Here is a 25,768-nt window from a genome sequence, read left to right on the forward strand (position 1 = left end):
TCCATTTATAATTTGGACATGCACAGAAGCATACATGCTAATAATATTTGCATATCCAGTATGGCAACAAGTTCCTTCATTGCTTATAAAATGTATTGGCTGCTCTGAAAAAATGTCTTGTCTGATGGTGAAACGATTTGCCTGGTTCACAAAACTGTGGGGAAAACTGACCAGAGCTGTGAATGTGATTCGGGTATTATTCTAACTTATTCTGCAGCACTTGCCGCTGTTTTGACCCCTTATTACTTATAGTGGTAAACCATAAAATTTATTTTTCACCCCTATTACAACTGAAGCCATAACACATAGGAGAAGTGCTGCAGGGAACTCCACCAATCCCCAGATTGAAAGAGTCTTTTTCAGGTTTTCCCTGCACATGGGTAATTGGGTCCATCAGAGACTAAAAAGCCATTCCCTGCTTTGATTGATAAGATTCCTGAACAAGGATTCTCTCTAATTAACTCACAATTCCTTAAAGTGGTTTTCCGGGAGTACAATATTGATGATCTATCCTAGAGAATAGGTCATCAATATTATTCTAACCTCAGCCCTCACCGATCTGATATTGATGACCCAATTTGATGATAGGTCGTCATTATTGTACTCCCTTTAATAGAGTATCTGAAATGGGTTTTCCAATCCAAATAGTGCCTGTCTTTTTTTAGCCAGTGGTGGAGAAACTACTATATACTGTACTAACTGTTTAACTCCTAACAGCTCCAGTACATGCTGGTGAGTCCTGATATTCATAAGCTCCTGGATCTCCCCGTCTCCACTGCTGCTGATTGACAGATTTTTTTCCAAATTAAATCAGCAGCAGATAGGTGGGGAGAGACAGGAGCTTATGAATATCAGGACTCCTCAGCATTCACTGGAGCTGTTTAAGAAAATGACCCAGCATTTTCCTAGTAGGATCTGTAACTAGAAAAGTGTTTCCCAACCAGTGTGCCTCCAGCTGTTGCAAAACTACAACTCCCAGCATGCTGTCGGGAGGCACACTGGTTGGGAATCACTACACTAGATTATGCTGTCCTTAGGACACCATAAAACTAGTGATGGCTTCCCTTTAACCAAGGAAAAGCCCTAGGCATTCAACCAGATATCATATCAGGGTATGTAATATGTATTTCAGTGCAGAATGCACACATCTTCTATGACGAAATAGAAGTGAAATAGACCCAAAAACCGAGTTTCCTCAATTTCACCTTTACAGCGCTGATTTAAAATCTGCATGGCTTACAAATAATAGCGTCATCTCTTCTTGACATGGTTTTGAGGGCCTTGTTTTCCTAATTCATGGGAGGCAGAAACAGATGTCAAAATGCACTGAAAATTTTAAAATCCACAAAAAAATAAATTCACAGATTTTTCTTTTTTAATAAATCTTTATTTAAGTAGTATTATCATAAAGACATGTTTGTACATGAAGTCATACACGAGAAACATAAACATTGTCTAACAAAGAACGAAGACATGTGAAAATGGGGTATGCGTGCATATCAAGCATAAAGAGAGCATATACATGAACTTGTACCCTATGGAACCCATGTGGCATAAAACTCCAATGATCCCTGGAGTGTGCATATATGCAAAATGATGTAAGAAAGAGTGTGCACTATATTAAGACCAGATTGCCAAACATAAACACAATCAGTGTGAGTAAGAATTATACCACTTTAACCACGTTGACCACATAGATAGAAATGTATCATGTGATATTGTGATAATGTTGTCCAACTACTCAGTTCTTCCATTCTATAAATTTCCTGCGTTTTCACAACCAATCGGTGATCGAAGGCATCTGTTCACTGAGCCAGAATTTAAGTATTAATAATTTGGCAGCCATAATAAGCATCGGGGGAAGGAGCAATTTCTTAAGCGGGCAGTCATGCTCCGGTTTATTAAGTAAAACTAGAGATGGGGTGAGCGTAATGGACGAGGATCATATCTGATTGATAGCATTTGTAATTTTCCCCCAAAATATAGAGATACGTGGGCATTCCCACCATATGTGCAGCATGGAACTTTGGGCTCCATGACATCTCCAGCAATTTGCAGGAACAGATGGGGTCTTTCTCCCAGTGTATGAGGAAGGTGGGTTTAATTGTGGAATAATTTACCAATATCTTTTTTTAGAACAAAGAAATGAGTCCTTTACTCTGTGTTTTAGAATCTAACAGTGCCTCAAACCAGGATTGAGATCTCTGTGGCCTCTGGTCTCTAGGAAACGAGGACATACCCTATAGAAATGTTAATAATGGTTCACGGACCATGGTTTAGTGCAATAAGAATCCTTGATCTTTTCCAGAGGGGGAATTAAATTACCCGCTAGTCAATCTTTAATTGGGACATTGCCTAATGTGGACCAAATCCCTAAGTCATCTTTGTAATCAAACCACATCAGGTAAGGGAGGAGTTTGGCAGGAGTGATAGAAGAAGGAGAATCGAGTAGTTGTAAAGGGGTAGCTAGAGTTTGCCATGTGTTTAACACCCCTTTAAAAAGAGGGTGAATTGTCAAGCCCGTTTGGGGTTTAATGGGTGTTTTCCAAAGATTGGATATCTCAGATGGCGGAAGAAGCAGGGAAGCTATGTGTACCCCTAGTTTGTTAGTATGAGGGTTGAGAAGTTCTATGTGTAGGCGTAGTTGGATCACTCTATAATATGTTGTGATGTCTGGAAGACCAAAGCCACCTCTTAGGCAAAGACAGGAGTTTGTAAGATAGACGTGGGCGAGAATTTTTCCAAACGAATGCTGAAAAGAGTTTATTGATAGAGTCCAGAAAGCTAGATGGGACGTTCTGATTTTTCTTGATTATTTTTCTTTGATTATGTAAAAAGCATCATGTGAACATACCCTTATATAGCACATGGAAAGCAAGTATCAGTGAAGAGCTATTCATTTTCCCACCATTAGCATGCGCTCATCATCTTTCCAGTATTATGCCTTCTGTACACATCTTTTTCTGGGAATTCAGTGCAATCATTCCACTTCTGTGCACTGATATTTGTTATGCCTGTCTCATCCATAGCCAAGCACAGATAAAGCTTTCACACCACGTAAAATGCGCCTTTCAAAATAAAACCTTTTTATAAGAGCCCTTTATTGAAATCCCCGAGACTCTTAACTACACGTCGGTGCTTTGCATTTTTATGTAGGTGTGTTAGATGAGAACCAGGACGACAGCAAGAGATATTAAAGTGTGAACCAGCCTTTAAATTCTTGACTGATGAACTGTTTCTGAAAGGACAAATCCACTCAGTATCTCTAAGCTGTGAGGCGTTTTAGAAGACTGGATGATAATAAGCTCTGAATCTTAATATGCTGCAGGGGTTTTTAACTATTTCCTGACTGCATATAAACAGTGTACGTCAAGTCAAGGCACATGAACTGACCAAGTATTCTACAGATTAACTGAATTGTTGTTCCTTTTACATGGTTGGATAGATTGCCCGATTGAACGCCGATTGACGATATAGCAAGTCGGTCAGTTCTTGTTCACTCTCATTTACTTATTACAACAATTGTTGGTCTTTTTACTGTACAGTTGTTGGCATCCTTCATGCAGTATTTGTCATATATTTGTCATTGCTGTATACAGGAACATTCTCCTAATGGCTGATCCTCTTATTAATTCTCCTTAAAAGGGTTCCCCGCCTTTTTCTTACTGATGATCTATCTAGGGATGAGCGAATCAACTTTGGATGAAACATCCGAAGTCGATTCGCATAAAACTTCGTTCCAATACTGTACGGAGCTCCTGTACAGAGCTCCTTAGAATGTACTGGTTCCAATAAGCCGAAGTTAATGCTTTGCGAAGTCTCGTGAGACTTCGGGGAATAACTTCATAAATTAATTTGTACTGTAAAAAAATGATTTCCCGAACTGGGGTTTGATTCGAAGTGGTACCTTGGAAACGAACCAGAGTTTGGGAATTTATTTTTTTACAATAACTTCGGCTCATCGGAGCCAATACATTCTAATACTGTACGGAGCTCCTGCTCCGTACAGTATTGGAACAAAGTTTTATGTGAATCGATTTCAGAAGTTTCATCCGAAGTCGATTCGCTCATCCCTAGATCTATCCTTTGCATAGATCATCAGCATCTGATTGGTGGGGGTCTGACACCCAGGATCCCCGCCAATCAGCTGAGAGAGAAGGCAGCAGTGCTCGCAGTAGCTTCGCTGCCTTCTTGCTGCTTCCTGCAGGCCAGTGACTCCACGACTATGTCACGTGGCCTGGGTGCATCTCAGCCCTATTCGATTAAATGGGGCTGAGCTGCGGTCAAGCCACTTGACATAGTGACTTGTGACAACAGTGGGGATGAGCTGTAATACCATGCACGGCCACAATACAATAAATGACATTGTTCTTGGTAAGCTGCAAGGAGGCTGCAGTGCTATCCTGAGGATAGGCCATCTATATGGAAATCCCAGAGAACCATTTAATTAGAATATTTCTTTATGAGTGAGAATTGTTAAGGCAATTGTTAAGGCAAATTTATTTATATTGTCCTAATAATTTTGACCATGGTCAATATATTTCAAATGAGACGTTGTGGCTGAAGATCCATTTATAAAGAATGATTGCAACCCTTTTCAGACAAAATTGCCCTGTGTAAATGAATAAAACGAATAATACGAATATTTTTATTGTATGCATGGAAGTTTATTGTTTTGCTTATTAGATGTAACAGGTCTTAACAGATTGAACAATATTGCCCCTGGACCATTCCAATTTGAAGATTGTATTGTGTAAATTAGCCTAATCTCCTATTAGTTTAATATATCTCTCTATATCCTAATAGTTATATCATATTCCGCAGCACTTTACAATTAGATTTCGTCTGTACATGTATCCTCTATCTATTTATCTATCTATCTACCTGTCTGTCATCTCTGGTGTCTATCTGCTTCTCTCTTATTCCTATCTACCTATCTCTCATATCTATCTGTCTGCGTGCATGTCTGTCTGTCTGTCCCACAGAATATTTTGCACTTGGTGAATTATCACTAAAATGGTGAATTAAACATTTACTTTGCGTCAACAGCTGGACAAGTTGTGAACCAAATGAACCAGAGGCTGCAGTCAGGATTTTCTGAAGCGGAGGTCTTGAGGATATTCTGTGACTCATGTGAAGCGGTTGCCAGACTTCATCAGTGCAAAACCCCAATAGTCCATCGGGATCTAAAGGTCAGAATCTTTTTATTACCCCTGCTCAGGCAATAACATATGTATTACACAAATTTTGACAAGTGAGCCATAAATGACAGTAAATTTTACAAATTTCCACTTAATAATGATCACCTGGAAATTTTCAAGCAGATTTAACTAGCCACCTCTTGGATAGTTTATCTTCTTCTGTTATGTTAGTTTTTTCTTCTTCTTTTTTTTTTTTGTTTTATAACAAGGCAACCTGTCCTACCCTAACAGGGGGCTAGAACAGGGGGCTAATATGTTATATGTTCACTTGTGAAATTCCTATAGAGATAAACAGTAAATGTCCTTTAGCCAGTGTGGGGATTCGCTCTAGTAGGCAGGTTAACGGACACAGTATAGAGGCAACAACAAAGTTTTTGAATTGAACAGTTCAATGTTTATTCACACATTAAGTAAATGACAAAACAAAAAGTCAGCTTCAAGGAAAACAGTCACCTTGTGATTCTGGTGTTCGTTCACACCATGCAGCAAAGAAGTCCTTGGACAAAGCCAAATCCACCTGTTTTCACACCAACAAGGTAGCAGGCCTTAATCCAGGCCCAAACTCCCGGGTCCCAACACAGAGACTGACAGAGCTCCACTGTCAGAGAGGAGTAATCCACTCACAGCTGACACTGCTGGCTGTTTTTTTTTTTTTATAGGCCAGTGAAAACCCGGCCTGGAACATGGGGAGTAGTCACTTTGGCTACTCCCAGTAAGAGCCGTCTCGGATCAGCTATACAGCCATACTAAAATAGCAAAGTGTCAATCGGCATTAGCTGCCGCTAACACTTGAAAATACGGCTCTTACTTCACCAAGGCCAGGAACCTCGGTGACACATACCTTCCGTCAACAACAGACCCTTGCGCCTTCCTACATACCTCCCCCCTTGGTTCAACCCTGATGGGGTGAACACTTGCCAGACAGTGTACCTGGGACAGGGCATCCGTGTTTCCCTGTAGGCGGCCTGCCCTGTGTTCCACTGAGAACTTGAAGTTCTGTATTGACAAGAACCATCTGGTGACCCGAGCATTCCTCTCTTTGGCCTGGCTCATCCACTTGAGAGGGGAGTGGTCGGTCACCAAACTGAACTTTCTCCCCAACAGATAATAGCGGAGAGAATCGAGTGCCCATTTGATGGCCAGGCACTCTCTCTCCACTATGCTGTACCTAGTCTCGGCTGGGGTGAGTTTGCGGTTCAGGAAAACAACGGGATGTTCCTCCCCATTGATTTCCTGAGAGTACAGCTCAGAGGCCTACTTCAGAGGCATCGGTCTGTACCACAAACTCCCTCTTAAAGTCAGGCGTCACCAAAACCGGTGACCTGCACAGGACCGACTTCAACACGGAAAAAGCCTCTTCCGCCTTGTCATTCCAGCAGACCATCACGGCCTTCCGTCCCTTCAAGAGCCCTGTCAACGGAGCCGCTAAAGTGGCAAAATGGGGAACGAACCTCATATAATAGTACCCCAGGTATTTAGTCTCCTCTAACCCTATTGTGCATTTCTTTGGGTTAGTGGTCAGTTTAGCTTTCCTAAGGGAGTCCACTACAGCCTGCACTTTGGGTAGATGACTTTCTCAGTCGGTACTGTGGATGACGATATCGCCCAGGTAAGCCGACTCGTACCGACGATGTGGACGAAGTACAATGTCCATAAGTCGTTGGAATGTGGCGGGGGCACCATGCAGACCAAAGGATAACACTTTATACTGATACAGCCCCTCAGGGGTGACAAAGGCAGTTTTCTCTTTGGTAGCCTCCGTTAAGTGCACATGCCAGTACCCTTCGTGAGGTCCAAAACAGAAAAATATTGGGCTTGTCCTAACCTCTAACCTCAGCTGTGTATCCACCTGACTTCTCCTCAACGCAACTGATGGTCCCAACCCCATTTATAAGGCAAGAAATCGCACTTATTAAACCTGACAGGGCACACCTGTGAAGTGAAAACCATTTCAGGGGACTACCTCTTGAAGCTCATCAAGAGAATGCCAAGAGTGTGCAAAGCAGTAATCAAAGCAAAAGGTGGCTACTTTGAAGAACCTAGAATATGACATATGTTCAGTTGTTTCACACTTGTTTGTTATGTATATAATTCCACATGTGTTAATTCATAGTTTTGATGCCTTCAGTGTGAATCTACAATTTTCATAGTCATGAAAATAAAGAAAACTCTTTGAATGAGAAGGTGTGTCCAAACTTTTGGTCTGTACTGTATATATATATTGTAGGCAGACAGCAGGAATTATATTGGAGGGAGTGTATTCTCTCGCCCGGAAAGTTAAGCTTGGCGAGATATTAAAAGCCAGGTAATGTTGTTTTGTTCAAGAGCCTAGTTGCTGAACTGTTGGGAAATGGTAAAATCAGGGCCGGCTTGGTTGGAGTGGTGAATAGGTGGTGGTGGGATTCACCACTCCCACTCCATTAGGGTACTTTCACACTAGCGTTTTTCTTTTCCGGCATAGAGTTCCGTCCTAGGGGCTCTATACCGGAAAAGAACTGATCAGGTATATCCCCATGCATTCTGAATGTAGAGTACTGATCAGGCAAAAGACAAAACCGCAGTATGCTATGGTTTTATCTCCGGCGGAAAAAACTGAAGACTTGCCTGAATGCCGGATCAGGCATTTTTTTCCATAGCAATGTATTAGTGCCGGATCCAGCATTCAAAATACCGGAATGCCGCGCAGACTGAAAAAAAGGTGAAAAAAATAAATGCCGGATCCGTTTTGCCGGATGACACGGATCCGGCCTTTCAATGCATTTTTTGGACTGATCAGGCATTTTTAAGACTGATCAGGATCCTGATCAGTCTTATAAATGCCATCAGTTGGCATACGTTTTGCCGGATCCGGAACCGCTTGCCGGATCACTCTGCCGCAAGTGTGAAAGTAGCCTTACAGAGAGTGGGGGAGACTCAGCCCGTTCAGCTGAGGAAAGAGTCCCTCATTACAGGTACATAAAAGTCTGAGGGAACCAGCAGTGTCTCTGCAAACAACCCAGCTGAGAGAGACACCAGCAGTCTACAGGCTGGTAACAGAGCCGAGTGTTACCATACCCTGGGAGCGTGAGGCAGAGGCCTTAGTCATTATACCAGCCGAGCCAGGTGAATGTGTTTTGGTTTTATTTCTGTTGTCTTGCTGAATCCCTGTGGAGCTGAAATAAATTTCTACGTTACAGCATTGGGACTGTTGCATCTGTGTCACCACCACGCTGCCCTACCTCGTTTCAGAACATTACAATATATATATATAAATATAGTTGTTAAAATAAACAGAAAATCCACACCAACATCTGCACCAAAAACTGCATAAAAAGCAAACAAAAACAGTGATAAATAGTACAGATATGAGTTTTTTTTATGCGGTTTTAATGCAGATTTTCTGCGTACAAATACGCAACGTGAGCAGGTACCCTAACAGCTCATGCTTAAAAATGTGATTTAAAAAAAAATAATAATATTTTTTTCCCTTAAATATAATATTGCAAGAAATATTTAATGTGTTAATTGAAGTTCCCTTGTGTATTGTATGCATAGAAATATAATTACATACCCTGGATGTAATTTTAATTGCAAACCAATTATCTTCCTGATCCAGAATCATATAAGCCATCTTTTCCTTTCCATTTAAGGTTGAGAACATTTTGTTAAATGACAATGGAAATTATGTGCTGTGTGACTTCGGTAGCGCAACAAACAGATTTCTCAACCCACAAAAAGATGGAGTAAACATAGTGGAAGAGGAAATTAAAAAGTGAGTAAGAAGTTCTTAAATGTTCCTGATATTGCTTGCTTGCACTTAATTACTATTCTTCTTAAATAAATAGTAAATGTAATATATATACCATAATACACATCTACTCTCATAGATTATTAAAACTCTTCCGTCTTGCTAAGACAGAATGGCAATTGGACCATGCTAGTCAAACACCTTCTGTTAACTTAAGGTATTTCGACCACGCTCCTCCAATCTCAGTGCTGGGAGTTCACTTTATGTGGTAATAACTAGTGATGAGCGAATCGACTTCGGATGAAACATCCAAAGTCGATTCGCATAAAACTTTGTTGTAATACTGTACGGAACAGGAGCTCCATACAGTATTTAGAAAGTATTGACTCTAATGAGCTGAAGTTATTGCTTCGTGAAGTCTCGCGAGACTTCGCGCAATAACTTTATAAATTAATTAGTACTGTAAAAAAAACATTTCCCGAACTCGGATTTGGTTCTAAGTGGCACGGTTTAAATTTTTTTACAGTGTTCACTAGATGGGTTAGCTCGAGTGAGAGCAGGTTGTTACGTACGTGGCGATACCTAATATATCAGTTTTTTTAAATATATTTTGGTTTTAAATAAAAAAATATGTTTTATGTCTCCATTTTCTGAAAGCCATATCTTTTTTATTTTTTGGGCGATTGTCTTAGTTTGGGTCTCATTTGGATGAGATAATGGTTTGATTGGTATTATTTTTGGGTACATATGACTTTTTGATCACTTGGTATTACACTTTTTGTGATCAAAGTGACAAAAAATCTTTTTTTAGCACAATTTTTATTATATTTTTTTTTACAGTGTTGACCAGACGGGGTGAATCACATGATACTTTTATAGAGCAGGTTTTTCCGCACGCGCCAATACCGAAAATGTCCGTTTTTTTGGGAAGGGGGCTTTTTTTAAACTTTATTTTATTGTTAAAAACACTTATTTTCCCTTCCCCCACGACAGCACCACAGAGAGAGAGGATCCACCTACAGGCACAGGAAACCTACAGAATAAAAGGTGGAGCTTCTCTCCACCCGTCAGTGGTATCCTGTCCCTGGAGTAGGAGACCTACAGTTTCTTTTCAGGTCATCTACCGCTGGTCTTCGCTTCCTTGGGGGTCCCTAGAGGGCTAGCGGTATCCTGCCGGGGTCCATCACACTGAGGTTCAGGCTGTCAGGACCCTAGGATACATGGGAGCTCTGAGGGCTCCCCTGCTTCTTGCAGCAGGTGCCTGGGCATCTTCAGTGAAGTAATGCCACGCCATGTGTTGGATGCTGGAGCCGGTCTCTTCTGGTGGGGGCGGAGCTTGGTGCGTACTTCTGGAATCATGTGATGACGCGCTTCCGGCCTTCGGCGTGTAAAGAAGCCTGCACCACTGCAAACTCTGAAGCAGTGAAGCACACGTGTGCCCCATACTGAGGACAACTCATCGCGGAAGGACTGCACCGCTTCAAGCTTCCAGGTTACGGAAGCATGATTTCTGTGCCCATATTCCCTCCCCTCTCTCACTCTCTGCAATGAGGGTTCCATGTCATATTTTGTCTCCTGGGATAAATCTAAAATTTTAACCCATTAGAGCTGCCTTTCCTTTATGCGAATATTGCCTGACCCACTGCCATGATGGAGGAAGACAGGACACAGGAGTTTGTAGAGAGGGACAATGTGACACCAGTTCCGGTACTTTGGGCACAGATGAAACGGTTGGGTGAGTTATCATACAGCTGCATTTTTTTCTCAATGAAAATATTTTCTTGTTTGATTGTCTGTTTAGAGCAAGCCTAAGAAGGTACTGGTCAAGAGAAAGAACAAGGAATGTGCCTTATGTAGGACATCTCTTTCATCCTTCTATGACAAAAAACTCTGCCAACCATGTATTGATATAATGGTGGCAGAGGAGTCCCCTTCCTTTTTAAAAAATATCAAGACTTTGATTAGATCAGAAGTGAAGAATACTCTTAAAATCAATAAGAAGAGGAAGGCGGCAGATAATGTGTCTCAGGAAGAATCGTCTGCTAACAGTGACTCCCCTCTAGAAAAGTTTCCCTCTGTTTGTTCATCCTCATCTGAAGAAAAAGTTGAGCGTACATCTTACTTTCCCATAGAGGACACGGAAAGATTACTTAAAGCAATTAGGTCTGCTATGAACTTTGAAGAGGTTAAAGAGGAAAAGTCAGTAGTAGATTCCATGTTTGAGGGTCTGCAGGAAAGGAAGCGTAGATGCTTTCCAGTTCACAAGAGCGTTTCAGCATTAATTAATAAGGAATGGAAAAAAATGGATAGGAAGGTGTTTATCCCTAAGAACTTTAAATGGAAATATCCTTTTGACGAAGAGGCTTCATCATCCTAGAATAAGGCCCCCAGGATTGATGTTGCCATCTCTAAAATTTCAAAAAAGTCATCTCTACCCTTTGAGGATACAGGTATTCTTAAAGACCCGCTAGATAAAAAAGCAGAATCCTTCCTTAAAGAGGCCTGGGAAGCTACTACTTCCGCTTTTCTCCCTAGTATAGCGGCCACAGTGACTGGTAGATCATTAGCAGTGTGGTTAGAGCAGTTAGAAGTCCAACTAAGGGAAAGATGCCCTAGGGAACAAATATTATCCTATCTGCCCACCTTGCAGAAAGCGGCTGACTTTCTGTCGGACGCTTCGGTGGATGCAGTTAGACTAGGCGCTCAGGCTGCCTCATTAGCTAACTTCGCTCGGAGAGCGTTTTGGCTTAAGAGCTCGAGGGGTGGTGATGTAACCTCAAAGCAAAAATTGTGCGGCATCCCTTGTCAAGGGGAGTTTTTTTTTGGCCCTGATCTGGACGATCTGCTGGAAAAAGCTGCAGATAGAAAGAAGAGATTCCCTAGTACTTACCCCCCCCCCCTCCTATCCCTCCCTTGGATCTAGGCGGCCCTTTCGGCCTTCTGGGGGGATGGGAGGGAAAAGGCAATTTAGGGATAAAGATCAGAAATTCAGATCTAGGAACTTTGCCGGGAAGGGATTTCTATTCAGAAATTCTTCCTCAGCAGATAAAAAAAACCTCTCAACAATGACGCCAGTCCAAAGGTGGGAGGAAGATTGCGTTTTTTTCCTCTCCGCCTGGGAAAAAGTGGCGGGGCAATGGGTACTGGATATTATCCGTTCAGGGTTAAAACCAGAATTCCTTTCCTCTCCACCAAAAAGATTTGTGATTACAAAGACTCATTCTGTAAACCAAAAACTTTCCCCAATAATAAAAGAAGTGCAAGAATTGTTGGTCAAGGGTGTTTTGATTCCAGTTCCTGTTCACGAGCTATCGGAAGGTTTTTTTCTCCCCTCTCTTTTTAGTACCCAAACCAGCCGGGTCTTTCAGGGCCATAATCAATTTAAAGAATCTAAACAAATTCCTGGTGTACAAGAGGTTCAAAATGGAAACAATGAGGTCAACAATTCAGCTTCTATTTCCTCAATGTTACATGGCGGTATTAGACTTGAAGGATGCCTACTTCCATATCCCTATCCATCCGGAGTTTCAGAAATATCGGATTCACAGGATAGCTGTGTTCATGCAGGACCGTCTATGCCAGTTTCAGTTTCAGGCCCTTCCGTTCGGCCTATCTATGGCCCCAAGGGTTTTTACCAAAGTAGTGTCGGAGATGGTATCATTCATAAGGTTAAGGGACATTATGCTGATACTATACCTGGATGATTTCTTAATAGTTGCAAAGACCCATCAGGGTTGCAAAGAGGCAGTTCAAGTAGTGATGAAGACCGTTCAGGAGCTAGGATGGTTAGTCAACCAGAAAAAGTCCAGACTAATACCACAGAAATGTCAAAGATTTCAAGAAATTCAAGAAAAACAAGGGGTTCCTGGATTCCAGACTCCGAATTTCAAGCAGTACAATAAAAAGTCTTACATGATGGAAAGACAGAAAAAATCTCATACAAGGGGTTCCATGGACATACCCAGATCCAATAGTTCTCGCCCTTGGGGGTGGGGGGCTCATATTCTGGGTCACAGCTTTCAAGGTCAATGGTCCCAAATTCAAAAGTCCTTCTCCTCCAACAGGAAAGAGCTGTTTAGCAGTAAGACTAGCGATATTAGCTTCCCAATCCCTGGTGGGTTCGAGTCATCTCAGAGTGTTGTCAGACAATCGGACAAGGTCAGCCTCCCTCTGGTTAGAGGCAAAGCGTATGTTGCAGATTTTGGAGGGGAAAATCAGATGTCGTCTTAGGCAGGGAGAATGGTCTCTAAACCAGTCCGTTTTTTTGATGATCCCAAAGCTCTGGGGGATGCCGGTAATAGACCTGTTTGTCTCCCATCTCAACAAGAAGATAGATCGGTTCTGCTCTCTAAACCCAGGGAATTCCCTTATGGAGTGGATTCCCTTCTCCTAAATTGTGATTTTCCTCTAGCCTATGCATTTCCCCCGTTTCAATTATTGCATATAGTACTGAAAAAAAATCAGAAGAGACAGAGAGAGTGTGATATTAATCGCTCCTTTTTGGCTGAGAAGGGCATGGTTTACTCTTCTCCGGCTGATGTCTGTTTGAGATCCCTGGGTGCTTCTGGAGATCACGGATCTGTTGTCCCAGGGTCCAGTCTACCATCCAGCAGTTCGAGCTCTTCGCTTGACGGCGTGGAATTTGAAGGGTCCTTTTAGCCAAAAAAGGGTTTTCTCAGGAACTTATTGCCACCCTTCTTAAAAGTTAAAAAGCAGTCACTATCTCTATTTATGCAAGAATTTGGAGGAAGTTTATAAATTGTTATAATCTCAATCCTAGCTCATTGCCTAGTTCTGTACCCATCCATCATATTCTGGAGCTTCTCCAGAAAGGGCTAGCTTTAAGTTTGGCCAAAAACACCCTTAAAGTTCAGGTTTCGGCTCTTTCTGTCCTTTTCCTTCAGAATTTTGCCAGTGATCCATGGATTATCAGATTTTTTAGAGCTGTGGATAGGAGTACTCCTATTCAGATTCCAAGGGTACCCCCTTGGGATTTGAGTGTAGTCCTGAAGGCCTTAACCCAGCCATCCTTTGAGCCTATTGATTCCTGTGACATTAAACACTTGACCTTAAAACTGGTTTTACTTTTGGCACTTACATCAGCCCGTAGAGTTAGCGAACTACATGCTGTTTTTAAAGATCCTCCATTTACAACGATCCTGGAGGATAGGGTTATTATACAACCTGATCCTGCCTTTTTGCCGAAAGTTTCATCACAGTTTCATAGATCCCAAGAAATTGTACTTCCTTCCTTTTGTGACAATCCCAAGTCGCCTAAGGAAGAAGAGTTTTATACCTTAGATGTGAGACGGTGCCTGTTGCGCTATCCTCAATCGACTAAGGATTGGCAAAAGTCTTCTGCCTTGTTTGTCCTATTCTCAGAACTAAACAAGGGTAAGAAGGCTACTAAAAGTTCCCTGGCTAGGTGGATAAGACTCTGCATTTCTCTGTCCTATTTGGAATCTGGTTTGTCTCCTCCTGTTTCGGTGAAGGCTCATTCCACGCGTTCTATTTCTACTTCTTGGGCAGAAAGATCTCGTGCATCCATTAAGCAAATTTGTCGTGCTGCCACGTGGTCTTCTCCCTCTACCTTTTTTCAGCACTATCGTTTGGATCTAAACTCTTCCTCTGATCTCTCTTTTGGTAGAAAGGTTCTTCAAGCAGTGGTCCCTCCCTAGGAAGGGTTCTGTTCTCTGTAATTCTCTCTCTGGTGCTGTCGTGGGGGAAGGGAAAAATGATGATTAGACTTACCGTAATCGGCTTTTCCAGACCCCACGACAGCACCCTTCCTTATTCCCTCCCTGGGTTTCCTTGAGATTTCGGTTATCACTGGGTGTTGCAAAAAAAAAAGAGTGTTTGTTTATGTTGTATATGATAATCTGGATTAACTTAGGTTGGAGTCCCTCTCTTGCTCTGTAAACCACTGACGGGTGGAGAGAGGCTCCACCTTTTATTCTGTAGGTTTCCTGCCCCTGGAGGCGGATCCTCTCTCTCTGTGGGGCTGTCGTGGGGTCTGGAAAATCCGATTATTGGTAAGTGTAATCATCATTTTCACTTTTGTTATTTTTTATTTTTTTCCCACTATGGGACTTCAACATTACAGGGTCTGATCCCTGTTTCAATGCAGCACAATACATCTGTATTATACTGCATTGACTATCAGTGTATTACACAGTGTAATACACTGATAGTGTGCCTATGAGACCCAGCCTGGGTCAATAATTTGAATGACTTTCTTTAGAGTAGGTTGGCCATTGTTTTGGGTAAATTTCCCCTTTAAGAAAAACGTCCTTATTATACAGGTTTCACACAGAGTTGTAATTTAATCAGTGTTTTTTAGTGTTGATCAAGCACCAAAGTGCTCAGGGGCTCGGGCCGAACACATCAGGATGCTCGGGTGCTCTACCGAGCACCCGAGTATAATGGAAGTCAATGGGAGAACCCGAGCATTAAACAAGGTACCCCCTGCTCTGAAGAGGGGAGGGTGCCTGGTTCATAGGAAAAGGTCAAAAATTGATGGAAACACCACCGAAATGGTTCGTGAACAGCATGGGGAGGATGTCTGGATGCATATTGGACTCCCAGGTCGCTGCTGGGAACGATGTCCGAGTAGTACGCCACTTTTATAGACTGACAATAATAAGCACAAAATCGAAGATAAAATCGATTTCAGATGAAAAATTGTTAGGAAACATTCTTTCCTGTATATTTACTTGTACATAAAGTGCAAGTGCTGCCAAAAATTACAAGGAAGAGGCACTCCGATACAACCTGTATATCACATAAAGAAGGGCCTCATTCACACTGTGGTACAATTGTTCATGTAGTGGGACTCCTACTCTCATAAAGCCTATGCACTGCCAAAAATTACAAGGAACCGGCACTACAATACACCCTTTGTTACACATAAAGGAGGGCATCATACACAGCCTTGAAAAATTATGATTGATGGCCTGCTGGTGACCCTCAAAAACATTTGTAGCAAGGGTCTGCTGATCTGACCATCTAAAACATTATGGGTGAGGGCCTGCTGCCACTTTGGTGACTCTGGATAACCTGGGGCCGATCGCACGTCCGCGTGACTGCTACGATCTATTCGGATGTCTGGCCTATCAACTTTCGATGTTGTTGTCAGCACAAGCCATGGTGAATATGGGTAACGGGGAATCGGGGTTAGATTCCGGAGAGGGAGCCTGAGAAACGGCTACGGCTACCACATCCAAGCAAGGCAGCATGTGTGCAAAATACCTGTTAGGTATAATTAGGTGAGGGCCTGCAGGTGATCTGACCCTGTAAAAGATTTTAGGTGCGGGCCTGCAGGTGAGCTGACCCTATAAAAGATTTTAGGTGCGGGCCTGCTGGTGAGCTGACCCTGTAAAAATTATTTGCGAGGGCCTGCTGGTGAGCTGACCTTGTAAAAAATTATATGCGAGGGCCTGCTGGTGAGCTGACCCTGTAAAACAAAAATGATATGCGAGGGCCTGCTGGTGAGCTGACCCTTTAAAAAATTATATGCGAGGGCCTGCTAGTGAGCTGACCCTTTAAAAAATTATATGCGAGGGCCTGCAGCTGAGCTGACCCTGTAAAACATTATATGCGAAGGGCATATATGCGAGAGAATTATATGCGATGAATAAGCATGTGTTGATATGATGGAAGAGAAGGAGGATGAGAAAAAGGAAGATTGAACATATACCCTTGTTTGTGGTGGAAGGGGTGCATGGGAATACAGTGTATTCAGTACATTATAAACAACACATTTAAAGTGCCTTTATGTTCATCAGCTTTGCTCGAGTCGAGAAGTCATGGTAAATCCAGGCCTTGTTAATTTTTATGAGTCAACCTGTCAGCATTTTCAGTTAACAGGCAGATACGCTTATCTGTTATAATGCCACCAGCAGCACTAAATACCCGCTCAGAAAAAACGCTGGCGGCAGGGCAGGCCAGCACCTCCAAGGCGTAGAGCGCCAGTTCGTGCCACGTGTCCAGCTTAGACACCCAGTAGTTGTAAGGCACTGAGGGATCGCTGAGGATGCTGACATGGTCTGCTATGTACTCCTTCACCATTTCCCAGAATTTTTCCCTCCTTGTGACACTAGGCTGCGCATCAGGGTGAGGGTGCTGGCGGGGTGTCATGAAACTGTTGCAGGCTTTGGAGAGTGTTGCCCTGCCTCTGTTGGAACTGCTGTGTGTTCCCCTGGTCTCCCCTCCTCGGTTGGCCAACGAACTACAGACTCTGCCGCCAGCGTTGTCAGATGGAAATTGTTGGAGCAATTTTTCAACAAGGATCTTCTGGTATTGCACTGTTTTGCTCAACCTCTCCACCAGAAGAATGAGAGATGAGAAGTTCTCTTTGTAGTGGGGGTCGAGAAGGGTGAACAAGCAGTAATCCGTGTTGTCTAAAATGCGTATAACACGCGAGTCGTGGGAAAGGCAGCCCAACATGAAGTCATTTATGTGTGCCAGTGTACCAACAGGCAAGACTTCTCTGTCGTCATCAGGAGTATCACTCTCAATCTCCTCATCCTTGGGATGGTTATGCTGATAACAGCGATATCGCCGCTCACCATCTGTGTTGATTCCTCAAAGTTTCTTAAAACCTCACAGAGGTCAGACATCCATGCCCACTCCTCGCTTGTGAATAGCGGAAGCTGACTGGAAAGGCGACGACCATGTTGCAGCTGGTATTCCACTACTGCCCTCTGCTGCTCACAAAGCCTGGCTAACATATAGAAACGTCGAGTACCAGCGAGTGCTCACGTCGCACAGAAGCCAGTGAGCTGGCAATTTCAAGCTCTGCTGCAGCGTTGACAGACCGGCTGAAGCTGTCGATGACTTGCGGAAATGTGCACACACGCGGCGCACCTTCACCAGTAGCTACGGCAAATTGGGGTTGGTTTTGAGAAATCACTGAACCACTATGTTTAAGAAGTGGGCTAGGCATGGGATGTGTGTGAGCTTGCCGAGCTCCAAAGCCGCCACCAAGTTAAGTTACGGCCATTATCAGACACAACCATGCCTGGTTCTAGGTTGAGTGGCGAGAGCCACAGCTCAGTCTAGTCTCTTATCCCCTGCCACAACCCTGTAGCGGTGTGCTGTTTGTTCCCTAAGCATATCAGCTTCAACACCGCCTGTTGCCGCTTCCCCACTGCAGTGCTACACTGCTTCCAGCTACCGACCGGTGACTGACTGGTGGAAGTGGAGGAGGAGAAGTGGGGTTTGGAGCCACTAACGTAGGTGCTGGCGGAAACCCTTATCGACGTAGGTCCCACAATCCTTGGCGTCAGTAGCACCTGTGCCATCCCAGGGTGCAACTTGCTCCCAGCCTCCACAACATTTACCCAGTGTGCCGTCAGGGAAATGTAGCGTCCCTGGTCGAAAGCACTTATCCATGTGTCCGTGGTTAAGTGGACCTTCCCAGTAACTGCGTTGGTCAGGGTATGTGTGATGTTACAGGGCAGGGCAGGAGGCATTCAGGCCTGCTCCTTCGACAGGGGATTGGCTAGCACATAACATAGGGGAAGAGGAGGCAGTGGTGTGACCCGCAAACAGATTGTGGACCCAGCCGTTCGTCCCACTTATTACGGTGCTTGGATGCCATGTGGCGGATCATTCTGGTGGTGGTGAGGTTGCTAGTGTTCACGCCCCGGCTCATTTTCGTATGGCACAGGTTGCAAACTACTATTCTTTTGTTGTCCGCACTTTCCTCAAAAAGCTCCATACTGCAGAATATCTACCCCTTGGCAAGGGAGATTTCCGCAAGGGGGTGCTCCGTGGAACAGTTGCAGGCCTCTTCCAGCCTGTTGCGGTGCTAGAGATCCCTCCCCCTCTTTACTGCTGTCCTCGCTTGACTTTCCACCTTCGCAGGTTGGGTCAGTGACCTCATCGTCCACCACCTCCTCTTTCACTTCCTCACTCTGATCATCCTCCTGATTTGTTGACCTAACTACAACCTTAGTGATTGACAACTGTGTCTCATCCTCTTCATCAACCTCTTGAGACAGTAATTGCGGTTGACTCATTGGCAACTGTGTAACATCATCATCCACCTCATTAAACACTAATTGCAGTTCCCCACCGTCATGTTCTTGTGACTGTGGATGTTCAAGAGGTTGGGAATCGGGGAACAAGATCTTATGTCCCTCTTTAAGCGTCCTGGGCGAGAGGGCCAAATCAAGTAATGGCGATTGTAGGGATTTGCTCTGGTAGAAAGGCTAGTGAACGCAGTACAGAGGCAACCACAAAGTCTTTGACTTAAACAGTTCAGTGTTTTATTCACACATAGGGAAAAACAAAAAGTAACAGTTTGCAGTCTTGGTGTTTGTTCACACCATAAAAAGTCTACAGAAGAAAAGCCTTCACCTGGTCAGCAGTTTTTCCACCTGCAGTCCGCAGCAGGCTTTAGGGCCTGTTTCCCAGCAGGCGTCTCTCAGGCCTTTTGCACGGCACAAGTTCTCAGTTCCAAAACACACAGAGACTGACAGCGCTCCACTGTCAGATGGAGGATAATCCACACCCAGCTGAAACTGCTGGCTGGGTTTTATATAGGCCAATAAAGACCCAGCCTGGAACGTGGGGAGAAGCCACCCACCCAACTCCCAGTAAGAGCTGGTCCGGATCGGCTTTACAGCCACACTAACAACAAACAGTGTCAACCAGCACTAGCTGCTGCTGACACTTAAAACTAACAGCTCTTACCTCACCGAGGCCAGGAATCTCGGTGACACATACCTTTCATCAATGATGGCCCCTTGCGCCTTCCTACACGATGAAAATAGGTCCCCGCGTGTGGGATTACTTGTTTGGCCAGACTGTACATGGTGGGAGGAAGGAGAATCAGGGTGAGGATTGTTTCGACCAGACTCCTAGCTACTGAGACTAGACTTGGTGGAAGACATGGTGGTGCTTAAACGAGTCGCACTGGTCTGACTTCAAGAGTGGTGTCCTGCGCCACCCTGCAAGCTGGGACATGAAGTTAGGTATCGTGGATGACTGTTTTTCTTGTGCTCTGGCAGCAGGCACAGTTTCTCCACTCCCAGGGCCACGGGCTCTGCGTGCACCATCAGCATCACGGTCACTGCCCCGTCCCTTACTGCTCGCCCCCTTCATTTTAAATGTGATATATGCTTGAAATTGTGTCAAACGTACAGTAGCGTAGGATTTGGAAGTGTATGCGCAAAATAATTTACAAAGGTATTTGTGATTAGGAAATGTTATACAGGACAGGTACCACAGGTAATGTCACAGTTCGCAGTGTCTACGGAAAAAGGTACACTGGATGTCACAGATATTTTAGGGATGCGCACACTTTAAACAGATGTGGCATGGATAATTTTACTGTCCGCAGCGGCCTATTACACGGTATTTAGCTCAGGATGTGCTAAAAATATATATTGCAGCTGTCACACACAATAGTCCTTAAAAGGACTTTTGGGTCTCTGAAAAGTTTTTTTGTATAAAAATCTTCCTATTACACTCCCTACACTGTCTGTCCCTTCCTATGCACAGCTCTCCCTATCACTGAGCAATTTAGCGCAGGTTGCCCTACAAACATCTATTGCTGCTGTCACACACAATAGTCCTTACAAAGAATTTTGGGTCTCTGAAATGTTTTCGTACAAAAAAAATATTTAATTACACTCCCTACACTCTCTGTCCCTTCCTATGCTCAGCTCTCCCTGACTACGAATGAGCCGAACATGCGTCATCGGGTGCTATATAGCACCCCGATGACGTGTTCCGGCCAGCCAATCACTGTAATGCCAATAACCAACATGGCTACTGGCATGACTGTGAGGGCAGTACTTAACTGCACGTTTATTGGCTGCGTAGCCAATGCTCGATCATCACTAGTGTTTTGTGGTGCTTTCTGGTAACATATTACCCAATTTTGCATCTTTTCACCACCCTCCTCAGCTCCATAAATCTTTGTCAACAGTTTTCCCAGTTTTTAGATTGTAAGCTCATTTGATCAGGGCTATCCTCTCCTCTTTTGTCTTGCTTCTGCACATGCTTTGTGTACAGTGCGGGATAATACGTTGGTGCTTTGTAAACTAAAGCTAGTCATAATGACTGGATTGTATTGTGCTTTCAAGGCTGGGTGCATGAGCCACGATCACAGGGAAACATATTTTTTACAGTTCCTCATTTTCTGATTCTGTATTAGTTATCTAAATTGTCAGAGGCACAAATAAAGGAACATTGTGTTAATTATTGGTTTTATCGCTACCATCACACATTCTGTATGTATGATATCTAGGTATATCATTTCTTTAAAGCAGGTGTGAGGCCGCTTTCACTCTTGTGTTGTTTTCCGGTATTGAGATCCTGCAGAGGATCTCAATACCGGGAAAAAACGTTTCCGTTTAGTCCTCATGCAGTCTGAATGGAAAGAGATCCGTTCAGGGTGTCTTCCGTTTCGGCAGCATTCTGTTTTGTGACAGGACACGGTAAAACGTTAAAAATCTGATCTGGCAATGAAAACAATGTAAGTCAATGGTGACGGATCTTTTTTTTTAGGCGCCTGATAAATCTGGATCTGGATCCTTTTTTTTCCGTTTTGATTTCACACATCCGCATCCTAACAGAACGGATGCATCCTGATGTGCAAAATCAAAACGGATCCGTTCAATTCTGGTTTTGAGATCCTCTGCCGGATCGCAATACCAGAAATTAACAACTCAAGTGTGAAAGTAGCCTTAATGACGTATCCTGGTGTCAGATCACTGTACAATTTTCGGACCAATTATCGGGAACAGGCGTTTATAGGTACGCTCGTCTCCAATAATTGGCCTGTGTAACCGTGCCACCAATAGCGCTGATAAACAAGCAAACCTAGGTCAATGAACATCATTCATCAGTATATTAATTATGACTCTAAGACCGCATTCAAATAATCGTAATGCAGCCAATGTCCATATTTTGTCTGCAAGAACCGGAAAAAATGTACTTTATGGTTTGGGTCTTGCAGCTGTAACATGGACACTGAATTTACAGTTGTGTGAACAAGGCCTAATTCTGTAAGACTTCACCGTTTCTTAACGGGAATGTTTCGTCAGAAAATGACCTGTTGTTTCAATCACATTTTTATGTTAAACATATTTTTTGCATTTACTATATTCCTATCTATATAATAAGTTGTAGTGGGGCACCCTCTGTAGTAATGATACCAGTAGAATTTATTAGTAATGCATAAAAGAGATATAACTCATACAGTTAATAAGACAGTAATAATAATGTACGTGAAATAGATAATCGTAAAATTCCATACATAGTCCATCAAAAGATCCAAAAAACTGAGTGGAATGCTGGTCAGCCAAACCTACAGCAATGTAAAAAATGTCCATAATATAAAAGATGTATCAAATAAGACAGATAACCGCCAATTGTCCTCTGAAATCCAAATTACTGAACCAGGCAATCTCCAGTCTTAAGCGCAATAAAGCGCTGACAATGAACAGAGCGGCGTCCCGCTCACTTGTCTACAACATATATACATCACTTTTGTGGCGTACATCTGGCGCAGATTCTGTCGCACGCGGCAGAATGTAAGACTTGTTCCTCGATCACGCCAGGTGTAAAAAAAAAAAGGGGGAGTGGTGTGGACGGGGACGGGCCGGTGGGCCCAACTCATTCATCATTTCTATGCCTAGTCGTAGAAAGTGGTCTAAATGTAAGACAGTAAGGAAGCTGTCTAACATTTAGAAACCGTGGTGGATGCGCCGAAGTTATGGAGACACCTGCGCCTCTAAATTCACAGATCCACCATCAGCACAAGGGCTTATTAAGACAGGTGTTGCTCCTTTATTTTAATATATAATGACATGACAAATGAAAACAAAAATTCTAAAAACTAGCTTAATGTCTGATGGCACATTCACTTCAAGATTGCATCCTGACATATCCATGGCATTTATGGTGTTTTTTCTTATCCCTATCATGCTGAATGTTGAAAAGCATGGCATGAAATACACATGTAGAAATACTATTTGGAACCACAATTCTCTTTTCCATCGGAGCGTTGCTAGGAATACATCTAGATCTGTTTATTACTGGTGATCACCGTTTTAGATGCAGCTTTTAGTGTGTTTCTGGATGCGTTGTAGTTTTTTTTGGTATGATACTTTTATGCTCACATTCCCACCATACTTGCAGATGTTGAAGCCATATGCGACTTCTGCTCTACCTGCATGTGAACGCTTCTCCCACCTTTTGCTGTCTCTTTTTCTATTCTCTTCATGTTCAGTAAGTGTCCTGTAGATTTATCAGCAAATGTTCGTGCCTGGCCTCTCAATGATGCTTATGGGCAGTTGTCAGAAAATTGAAAACACGTTTGCTTGCTTTAAAACTTGCCAGACATCGATGTGTTTGTCAGCATGTCTTCAGCGTGTCACGTATTGATGCTGTTGAATGTTCATTACAGAAATGTTTTGAAGATGCACTCTGTTGGCTGGAACGGTTTTGTATGGAAATGCTTTTAGGGTGGTTTCACACATGGCGGTTTTAGGAAAAATATAATGTTTTTTGTTTTGCAGCATTTTTCTTAGAGTTTTTCCATTTTTTTCTGCCAAAAAACAACACTGGCCATATGTTTGCTTATAGCCAATATTAAATTATAAAATGTACTAAAAACAATGTTTTTGGCATCTTTCTTCATTTTTGGTGTGTTTTTGGGTGTTTCAAGATGCAGCATGTTCTCTCTATATCGTTTTAGTTCAGACATTCAGAACATGGTGCTCATTAACAGTGCAAGCCACATGTCTCCTATATAGAGTGCAACCACTTGTGTCCTCATGAACAACCATATGCCTCCATAAAGTCCAGCCATATCTCCCTATATTGAGTGCAGTCACCTATGCAACCTGTTTGCTATCAGATGCCCCCTGCAATTTCACACAAGTGTATTCAATGCAGGAAATACGCTCCGTGTGACAGCAGTATTTCTTGGATTGATCACTGCTCCTATGGCACAGACTCACATTATTAGGCTACATGCACACGACTGTATGTCTTTTGCGGTCCGCAAAAAAAAAATGGATGACAGCCGTATGCCATCCGTTTTTTTTTTTTTGCGGATCCATTGTAACAATGCCTAAAACTGACAAGAATAGGACATGTTCTATTTTTTTGCGGGGCTACGGAACGGACATACTGATGCGGACAGCACACAGTGTTCAATGGGTCCGCATCCTATCCGCAAAAAAAAACAAACGGAACGGACACGGAAACAAACAACGTTCGTCTGCATGTAGCCTTATAATGATTTATAATGCTTTGTTGTTCCTGCTTGACCTTGGCTGCACTGAATTGTACTTCAGTACAGTCATGTCGGACAGGCGCACACAGCATTATAAATCATTATAATGCTGTGAGTTCATGTCACAGGAGCAGTGTTCAATCCAGGAAATACTGCTGTCACACAGAGTGTATTTCCTGCGTTGATTATGCTCGTGTGAAACTGTCCTTATAGATTCAAGCCAAATTTGTCCTCCAAGTGCAGCTATATACTCCCATATGGAGTGTGACAACACATCCCTCATACACTGTGCATCCTATTGTCAACATCTACAAGTCTCTGTTTTGCAATTTTTTTCATAGATCAATTCTAAGTTTAATTTTTTTAATTAAAATTTCTTCAGCCCATTAAAAAAACGATGTAAATTCGTCAGAGATCCGGGTTTGTGCCTGGGAGTGAATGGCGTACGCATACTAAGAAAAACTGAGCGGGGCAGGAGGCCCATACAAAATTTTTTTATTGGGCCAGATAAAATTTGTGTACATTTATCAAACTGGTGTAAAGTAGAACGGGCTTAGTTTCCCATAGCAACCTATCAGATTCCTCCTTTCATTTTCCGAAGGAGGTGTCCAAAATGAAAGGTGGAATCTGATTGGTTGCTATGGGCAACTAAGCCAGTTCTACTTTACACCAGTTTGATAAATTACCCAATTTGTGTGTAAAATCTCTAAAATCCCTAAGACTGATTTAATTGAGAACTGCAACCCAGTCGTTTCATTTTCAATAATCCTGCTTTACTTGAACTGTCTTCCAGATATACCACGCTTTCATACAGAGCACCTGAAATGATCAACCTTTATGGAGGAAAGCCAATTACCACAAAGGCTGATATATGGGTAAGAAATGGATCATGTTAATATAGATGAGACCATTTGTTGCACTGACAAGTAATGCTATTTTTACCTTGACAGTCATATTTTTGTGATTTTATTTTTTAGCAGCTTTTAACTCCTAATTTGTCATTTTATACTGAATACCCTTTCACTGATAGTATTATTGAGACTATTCTAATGCTTTTGACGGCTGGGTTCATACACAAACATGGATCATGTTTTTGTGGTGTTAATCTTGTATTCTGAATACCTTTGCGAGCGCTGCACTCTCTCCACAGTTTTCTTGCTCGCCAGCGGCAAGCAGGTGTAATTACAGCTCCTTCTTCCCATTCACTTCAATGGGACGAAGTGTATCTGCCCCTTTTCATTCAATTAAATGGGATGGAGGAGCTATAATTACATTGCTTCCCGCTGCAATTTCAACAGTGAGCAGGTAAACAGTGAAGAGAATGAAGTGCTCTCAGGAGCACTGCATTCGCTTCATACAGCTTATCGGCAGGGGTGCCGAGAGTCGGACTTTGGCCGATCGGATATTGATTACTTATCCTGAGGATATGCCATCATTATAGGTTATCAGACAAATGGGCCTGGGCTGCAATGACAAACACAGCTTCTATATGATGTGTGGCACTGTGCTTGGTATGCTGTGAGGATGCTGCAGTTCTCACTGGAGCACTGCGGCCTCTTCAAACAGCTGATTGGTGGGTGTGCT

The 25,768-nt window shown here is 43.0% G+C and overlaps 1 protein-coding gene across 1 annotated transcript in view; it reads left to right on the forward strand.

Annotated features, from left to right (window-relative positions):
• The window catches only part of BMP2K (BMP2 inducible kinase), a 277,829-nt gene that overhangs the window by 167,919 nt on the left and 84,142 nt on the right, over positions 1 to 25,768 (forward strand). Inside the window, exons 4-6 of the mRNA XM_040417921.1 lie at positions 5,050 to 5,192; positions 8,831 to 8,952; positions 24,978 to 25,059. Of these exons, the coding sequence (XP_040273855.1) occupies positions 5,050 to 5,192; positions 8,831 to 8,952; positions 24,978 to 25,059 (347 nt within the window). The remainder of the gene's footprint in view (positions 1 to 5,049; positions 5,193 to 8,830; positions 8,953 to 24,977; positions 25,060 to 25,768) is intronic.

This window comes from Bufo bufo, chromosome 2, assembly GCF_905171765.1.
Source record: "Bufo bufo chromosome 2, aBufBuf1.1, whole genome shotgun sequence".
Lineage (NCBI taxonomy): Eukaryota > Metazoa > Chordata > Amphibia > Anura > Bufonidae > Bufo > Bufo bufo.